Below are 8,662 nucleotides of genomic sequence, written 5' to 3'. Positions count from 1 at the left end.
TGTATAAAGGGTAACCAAGTGTCAATAAATATTATCTACATATTTGTTATTAATATACAAAATATTAGGGTTATTATACAATTCATATTTACAGCACAGAGCATCATCACGTCACTGCGCATGCTCCTCGTTCTGCAGCAGTCCGTGTGTGTGTGTGTGTGTATGTGTGTGTGTGTGTGTGTGTGTGTGTGTGTGTGTGTGTGTGTGTGTGTGTGTGTGTGTGTGTGTGTGTGTGTGTGTTTGTGTGCAGCCTCAGACGGAGCTCTCTCCTCTAGCGGATCGGTGTACCCGCTATTAGCCCTCTCCTCCCCGGTAATTAGCCCAGCTGTGTTCCGTTACTCTGCGCCAGCATGTCGTCCAGCACACCGGAGCAGAACCAGGACCAGAACCTGGAGCCTAAACAAGAGCCGGATCAGGACCAGGAGCCGAAACCGGAGACTAACCAGGCGGTGAAGGAGGAGAAGGCCGAGGAGACCGAGAAGAAAAAAGAGGAGCCGAAGGAGGAAACGAAGGAGGCGAAGAAAGAGGAAACGAAGGAGGCGAAGAAAGAGGAAACGAAGGAGGCGAAGAAAGAGGAAACGAAGGAGGCGAAGAAAGAGGAGAATAAGCCGAAGGATGGACCGAAGGGAGAACCAAAGGGGACCTGGAGGGACAGCATTTACAACCCGCGGACCGGGGAGTTCATGGGCCGGACCGCGCGCAGCTGGGGTAAGAGCCTGTCTGTCTTTCTCTCTGTCTTTCTCTCTGTCTTTCTCTCTGTCTGTCTGTCTGACTACCTGTCTGTCTCTCTGTCTGTCTGTCTGTCTGTCTGTCTGTCTGTCTGTCTGTCTGTCTCTCTGCTTGTCTGTATGTCTCTCTGTCTGTCTGTCTGTCTGACTGCCTGTCTGTCTCTCTGTCTGTCTGACTGCCTGTCTGTCTGTCTGACTGCCTGTCTGTCTCTCTGTCTGTCTGTCTGTCGGACCGGTCCGGTCCTTCGGTCCGCGGAGCATCCTACCGCCGGGCTTTACGGTGTGTGTGCGTGTGTGGGTGTGCATGTGTATGTGTGTGCGCGAGCGTGTGTACGCGAGCGTGTGTGTGCTTGTGTGTGTGTGCGAATATGCGTGTGTTTGCTTGTGTGTACGTGTGTGCGTATATTAGTGTGTGTGTTTGTGCGTGTTGGAATTAACATACGGTGGATTATTAATTACCATTAAAACAGCAGGTTTCACAGAAGGCTATATCACAGTGCATATATGTATTCTGCTGAACCAGGTCAAAGTGTGTGTGTGTGTGTGTGTGTGGGGGGGGGGGGGGGGTGTATTCAAAGAATAAAGGTCTGATGGCTCAGATAATAGCACATTTACAAAGCTATTTTTTTGCTAGCAGGTTGCAGAACATGTAAGAGAATCTGATGAGAGAGAATGTGAAATGAACTAGATTCTAGAAAATGAATTTCCTGCTGAAATGTGTGTGAATGCTGTAAACTGCTCAAATGTGTTGCTGAATTTAGCTGAAAATGCAGAAAAAGCTGAATGGTGTCTGTAGCTGCTTTTAGCTGGAACCCAGGAAGTGTGTTGCTGAACTTAGCGGAGAAATGCAGAAAAGTGAAAAGTGAAATGATTTGAATTGAAATTGTTAAAGCTCAAATGCATTGCAATGACTGTTAGAAAACTTCAAAGTGACATGTTAAACAGGAAAACGGGAGGTGTAAACTGATGGACATTTACACCTCCCGCTGCCTCAGTAAAGCCAAACACATTATTAAGGACAGTTCACACCCCGGCTTTCACCCGTTGGACCTGCTGCCCTCCGGCAGGCGCTACAGGTGGATCTTAACTCCTGAAAGTCATACCTCTTAATCATCCTGCATGTGAAATAAATGTGACTCTGTATATATATATATACAGGGTGCGTACGGGTGCTGGAAATCCTTGAAAATGCTTGAAATTGTACGAGGTGTTTTCAAGGTTTGAAAAGTGCTTGAATTTTGGGAATGGTGCTTGAATTTGGGATAAAGTGCTTGAAATTGTAAATGCTTTACTTCGCTTTTTAGATTAAAAGAAAACAAAGAAGTCGGAGCGCGCTTAATTGCTTCGCTTTTACATAAAACAGCTCCGCTCCGGCCTTCCCGCGCAATGCGCGTGACCGGCAAGTGTATTTGTTACGTGTGTGACCTGGGCATTCTGATGAGAGTGATAGATGACAGTATGCCAGGAGGTTGCCGTTTCAACGAGCGTTGGCTAGCAGAAGACAAATACAAGCCATGGCTAAGACGAGGGTCAAGCCCACGTGTAATGACGTATTGTACACGTGTACGCTTGTAATGACGTATTGTACACGTGTAATGACGTATTGTACACGTGTAATGACGTATTGTACACGTGTAATGACGTATTGTACACGTGTAATGACGTATTGTACACGTGTAATGACGTATTGTACGTGTGTAATGACGTATTGTACGTGTGTAATGACGTATTGTACACGTGTAATGACGTATTGTACACGTGTAATGACGTATTGTACACGTGTAATGACGTATTGTACGACGTATTGTACACGTGTAATGACGTATTGTACACTTGTAATGACGTATTGTACGTGTGTAATGACGTATTGTACACGTGTAATGACGTATTGTACACGTGTAATGACGTATTGTACACGTGTAATGACGTATTGTACACTTGTAATGATGTATTGTACACGTGTAATGACGTATTGTACGTGTGTAATGACGTATTGTACACGTGTAATGACGTATTGTACGTGTGTAATGACGTATTGTACACGTGTAATGACGTATTGTACGACGTATTGTACACGTGTAATGACGTATTGTACACGTGTAATGACGTATTGTACGTGTGTAATGACGTATTGTACGTGTGTAATGACGTATTGTACACGTGTAATGACGTATTGTACACGTGTAATGACGTATTGTACACGTGTAATGACGTATTGTACGACGTATTGTACACGTGTAATGACGTATTGTACACTTGTAATGACGTATTGTATGTGTGTAATGACGTATTGTACACGTGTAATGACGTATTGTACACGTGTAATGACGTATTGTACACTTGTAATGACGTATTGTACACGTGTAATGACGTATTGTACGTGTGTAATGACGTATTGTACACGTGTAATGACGTATTGTACGACGTATTGTACACGTGTAATGACGTATTGTACACGTGTAATGACGTATTGTACACGTGTAATGACGTATTGTACGTGTGTAATGACGTATCTCTCCAAACTCACATTGGTTTCTCAAACAGCATTTCTCCAAACTCACATTGGTTTCTCATACAGCATCTCTCCAAACTCACATTGGTTTCTCAAACAGCATCTCTGTAAACTCACATTGGTTTCTCATACAGCATCTCTCCAAACTCACATTGGTTTCTCATACAGCATCTCTCCAAACTCACATTGGTTTCTCAAACAGCATCTCTCCAAACTCACATTGGTTTCTCAAACAGCATCTCTCCAAACTCACATTGGTTTCTCAAACAGCATCTCTCCAAACTCACATTGGTTTCTCATACAGCATATCTCCAAACTCACATTGGTTTCTCATACAGCATCTCTCCAAACTCACATTGGTTTCTCAAACAGCATCTCTGTAAACTCACATTGGTTTCTCATACAGCATCTCTCCAAACTCACATTGGTTTCTCAAACAGCATCTCTCCAAACTCACATTGGTTTCTCAAACAGCATCTCTCCAAACTCACATTGGTTTCTCATACAGCATCTCTCCAAACTCACATTGGTTTCTCATACAGCATCTCTCCAAACTCACATTGGTTTCTCAAACAGCATCTCTCCAAACTCACATTGGTTTCTCATACAGCATCTCTCCAAACTCACATTGGTTTCTCATACAGCATCTCTCCAAACTCACATTGGTTTCTCATACAGCCAGTGGCGGCGCCAGGGTATGGCTGGGGTAGGCTACAGCCATACCAAGAAATGGCTTAGCCCCACCTTAGCCCCACCTTAGCCCCACCATGAAAAGTGATGCAAATTCAATTAAATAATAAGCGAAATGCTAAATGTTGAGAACACGGATTGCGAAAATATACGGGTCGTGTCCACAGCACACAAACTGATCCTGCTGTAACAACAAGTGCACGTTACTGATGCAATATGGTTGAGACCATTCGGCTTATGCTATAAGAGGGGTGCAAGGAATAGTCTAGGTAGTGGGGGAGTTTTATACACTAAAGGTGTGGAAATTCTCTGGCGTTATAATATCAGCGCGGCCGCGGTCAGATCAAAATGCCTCCGAATGCAATTTGAATAGACCTACAGCCAATCAGAGCAACGCAACGTTGGATCTGCGTCATGCCTTATTGATTGAGATCAATCGAAATCGCCATTCAGTATCCCCATTGGATCTTCAACGTGTACTATCATACGTCACGTTCACAGTGATCCCTTTTTATTTACTACAAGACATGTGCCGTTTTATTTCATACAGTTCCATTTTGATTGAGACAGGGAAATAATCTAAACCTCACGCGTGGCGTTTCACTGTCAAGGGGGCGATATAGCGTGTATGTAATTAGATTGCAAATACTGACTTGAGCACCACCACTGTATGGGTTAGCCCTACCATAGATTACCCAACAAAAATGCTCTGACGCCGCCACTGCATACAGCATCTCTCCAAACTCACATTGGTTTCTCATACAGCATCTCTCCAAACTCACATTGGTTTCTCATACAGCATCTCTCCAAACTCACATTGGTTTCTCATACAGCATCTCTCCAAACTCACATTGGTTTCTCAAACAGCATCTCTCCAAACTCACATTGGTTTCTCAAACAGCATCTCTCCAAACTCACATTGGTTTCTCATACAGCATCTCTCCAAACTCACATTGGTTTCTCATACAGCATCTCTCCAAACTCACATTGGTTTCTCATACAGCATCTCTCCAAACTCACATTGGTTTCTCATACAGCATCTCTCCAAACTCACATTGGTTTCTCAAACAGCATCTCTGTAAACTCACATTGGTTTCTCATACAGCATCTCTCCAAACTCACATTGGTTTCTCATACAGCATCTCTCCAAACTCACATTGGTTTCTCATACAGCATCTCTCCAAACTCACATTGGTTTCTCATACAGCATCTCTCCAAACTCACATTGGTTTCTCATACAGCATCTCTCCAAACTCACATTGGTTTCTCAAACAGCATCTCTCCAAACTCACATTGGTTTCTCAAACAGCATCTCTCCAAACTCACATTGGTTTCTCATACAGCATCTCTCCAAACTCACATTGGTTTCTCATACAGCATCTCTCCAAACTCACATTGGTTTCTCATACAGCATCTCTCCAAACTCACATTGGTTTCTCATACAGCATCTCTCCAAACTCACATTGGTTTCTCATACAGCATCTCTCCAAACTCACATTGGTTTCTCATACAGCATCTCTCCAAACTCACATTGGTTTCTCATACAGCATCTCTCCAAACTCACATTGGTTTCTCATACAGCATCTCTCCAAACTCACATTGGTTTCTCATACAGCATCTCTCCAAACTCACATTGGTTTCTCATACAGCATCTCTCCAAACTCACATTGGTTTCTCAAACAGCATCTCTCCAAACTCACATTGGTTTCTCAAACAGCATCTCTCCAAACTCACGTTGGTTTCTCATACAGCATCTCTCCAAACTCACATTGGTTTCTCAAACAGCATCTCTCCAAACTCACATTGGTTTCTCATACAGCATCTCTGTAAACTCACATTGGTTTCTCAAACAGCATCTCTCCAAACTCACATTGGTTTCTCAAACAGCATCTCTCCAAACTCACATTGGTTTCTCAAACAGCATCTCTCCAAACTCACATTGGTTTCTCATACAGCATCTCTCCAAACTCACATTGGTTTCTTAAACAGCATCTCTCCAAACTCACATTGGTTTCTCATACAGCATCTCTCCAAACTCACATTGGTTTCTCAAACAGCATCTCTCCAAACTCACATTGGTTTCTCATACAGCATCTCTCCAAACTCACATTGGTTTCTCATACAGCATCTCTCCAAACTCACATTGGTTTCTCATACAGCATCTCTCCAAACTCACATTGGTTTCTCATACAGCATCTCTCCAAACTCACATTGGTTTCTCATACAGCATCTCTCCAAACTCACATTGGTTTCTCAAACAGCATCTCTCCAAACTCACATTGGTTTCTCATACAGCATCTCTGTAAACTACGTGTATTCACTGAATTTCACTCTCTGCCTTTAACGGCTCGTTGTAGCTCCAATAGCTCCAGCCCCCACCCTCCCTGTGAGCACAGTGTGCTCTGATTGGTCGGGACGTTGTGAATCGCGCTGAGCTCCGTGGAGGTGTCGTTTCCTTATTTAGCGATACACAGCGAAACACAGCCAAACTCATCCTGAGCACACACAAAGTCACAGCTGAAGTAAAAACAATAAGTCAATCAATGTTTATTTATATATCAATCAATCAATCAATCAATCAATCAATCAATGTTTATTTATATAGCCCAATATCACAAATGTTACATTTGTCTCAGTGGACTTCACAGTTTGTACAGAATATCAGTATGACAATACGACACCCTCTGTCCTTACACCCTCACATCCTACAAGGAAAAACATCCGAAGAAAACCCACAGTTTAAAGGGAACATGGGAGAAACCTCAGGGAGAGCAACAGAGGAGGGAACCCTCTCCCAGGACGGACAGACGTGCAATAGATGCCGTGTGTAAGTGTGGCTTGATATTGAGTAAGAAAAAGGTTGATAAACGCTGTGAGAATGGGTCCGCAGAGAGAATGGGTCTGCAGAGAGGATGGGTCTGCAGAGAGAATGGGTCTGCAGAGAGAATGGGTCTGCAGAGAGGATGGGTCTGCAGAGAGAATGGGTCTGCAGAGAGAATGGGTCTGCAGAGAGGATGGGTCTGCAGAGAGGATGGGTCTGCAGAGAGAATGGGTCTGCAGAGAGGATGGGTCTGCAGAGAGGATGGGTCTGCAGAGAGAATGGGTCTGCAGAGAGAATGGGTCTGCAGAGAGGATGGGTCAGAATGGGTCTGCAGAGAGAATGGGTCTGCAGAGAGAATGGGTCTGCAGAGAGAATGGGTCTGCAGAGAGAATGGGTCTGCAGAGAGGATGGGTCTGCAGAGAGGATGGGTCTGCAGAGAGAATGGGTCTGCAGAGAGAATGGGTCTGCAGAGAGGATGGGTCTGCAGAGAGAATGGGTCTGCAGAGAGAATGGGTCTGCAGAGAGAATTTAGCCGCGATCCCAACTGTCTGTTATCAGCCTGCAGCCAGGGAGGAGAAATCAGCTGAGCTGCCTGTGTGTGAGGAAGTCCGTGGATTGGTCAATTTGGACCAATCAGCGGGGGCTTAACGTAACGGCTCCACGGACGTAACGTAACGGCTCCACTGATTGGTCCATTTCGTTCCGGGTACGGGATTACATCATCCAGTACCCGGAAGAATCAAATGGACAATGACGTATCTCCAACGAGGCGTTTTGGGGAGGTATTTTCTGTGTTAGAGTTTTACTCGCTACAGGGTGTACTTTGAGGGTTTGTGACTCTGCACAACGTTTACATGCAGACAAACCTTCATAACACAAGGGGACGGGTAATAACCGGAAAAGCATGACATGCCTCCTTTAATGTGTTTCAGCGGCATTTACCGACCTGCAAACCCACAGCACTATCAGAAACGTTGCTGTCAGAAACAATGAGACGTGTTCTTGAAGCAATATGGTCGGTGGCACAGTGGACTAGTGGACTAGTGCATTGGTGTTCGGATCAGGGGAGCACAGGTTCAAACCCCACTGCAGTCAGCATGTCGTTGTGTCCTTGGCAAGACACGTCACCCCAAATTGCTCCTGTGGGGATTGCCCACAGTATTGAGTATGTAAGTCGCTTTGGATAAAAGTAACATGTAATGTAATGTAATGGTGTTTACATTAGCATCGCTAACACTCAGAGCTAACCTGTACTGGAGAGCATGTGTGTGAAGAAGCAGGAATTAAAAAGGAACTCACCTTGTGGTTTAACCGGCAAGAGAGAAAGCCTTTGAGCTCCATACTGTTTCAGAAATAATCCTTGATAATCCATGATATGGCGTTTCATCACGGCAGTATCTGCCGGTAGAATCTCCCGCATGAGCAGGCATAGGCCCCGCCCCTCTTTTTTTAATCAATTTTTTTAAATCTGCACTTTTGAAACAGGAAGTGAAATAGAGGGATATGAGGCATGGCTAGAATGAGTGATCTGTTTGGTATTTTGAGCAAAACACTTCATAGACATGTTTTTTATATATTTTTATATATCTGAGATCTATGCTATTGCCTAGAAATAGCATGATAGGTGACCTTTAAGAGTACTGGAGTGTGAAACAAGAGCTATTGAGTCAGTGTTGTGGTGCTGTTGCTTTGGTCTGGATCTGTGAGCTAACCACGCCCCGTTCATTTGAATATTAGAAATGGAAATGTAATGTGGCATTATGAAATAAAAGTCCCATTAAATAAATAAATGTGTATTTAACACTAGAACCGCCAGAGATTTTTTATACCTAAAACCGCCATCTGGGTCAAATTGACCCGCTATTAGAATGCATTGATTTTCAAGGTAAAATGTTCTTTTATTGAACAGTG

General features: G+C 44.0%; 1 protein-coding gene across 1 annotated transcript in view; it reads left to right on the top strand.

The window, feature by feature from the left end:
* Positions 1 to 240: 240 nt before the first annotated feature.
* The window catches only part of LOC117476145 (sodium/potassium-transporting ATPase subunit beta-3-like), a 29,004-nt gene continuing 20,582 nt past the window's right edge, over positions 241 to 8,662 (top strand). Inside the window, exon 1 of the mRNA XM_034122526.1 lies at positions 241 to 708. Within this exon, the coding sequence (XP_033978417.1) occupies positions 351 to 708 (358 nt within the window). The 5' untranslated portion in view covers positions 241 to 350. The remainder of the gene's footprint in view (positions 709 to 8,662) is intronic.

Source organism: Trematomus bernacchii, unplaced genomic scaffold, assembly GCF_902827165.1.
Source record: "Trematomus bernacchii unplaced genomic scaffold, fTreBer1.1, whole genome shotgun sequence".
NCBI lineage: Eukaryota > Metazoa > Chordata > Actinopteri > Perciformes > Nototheniidae > Trematomus > Trematomus bernacchii.
This window is presented reverse-complemented; position numbering and strand designations above follow the sequence as displayed.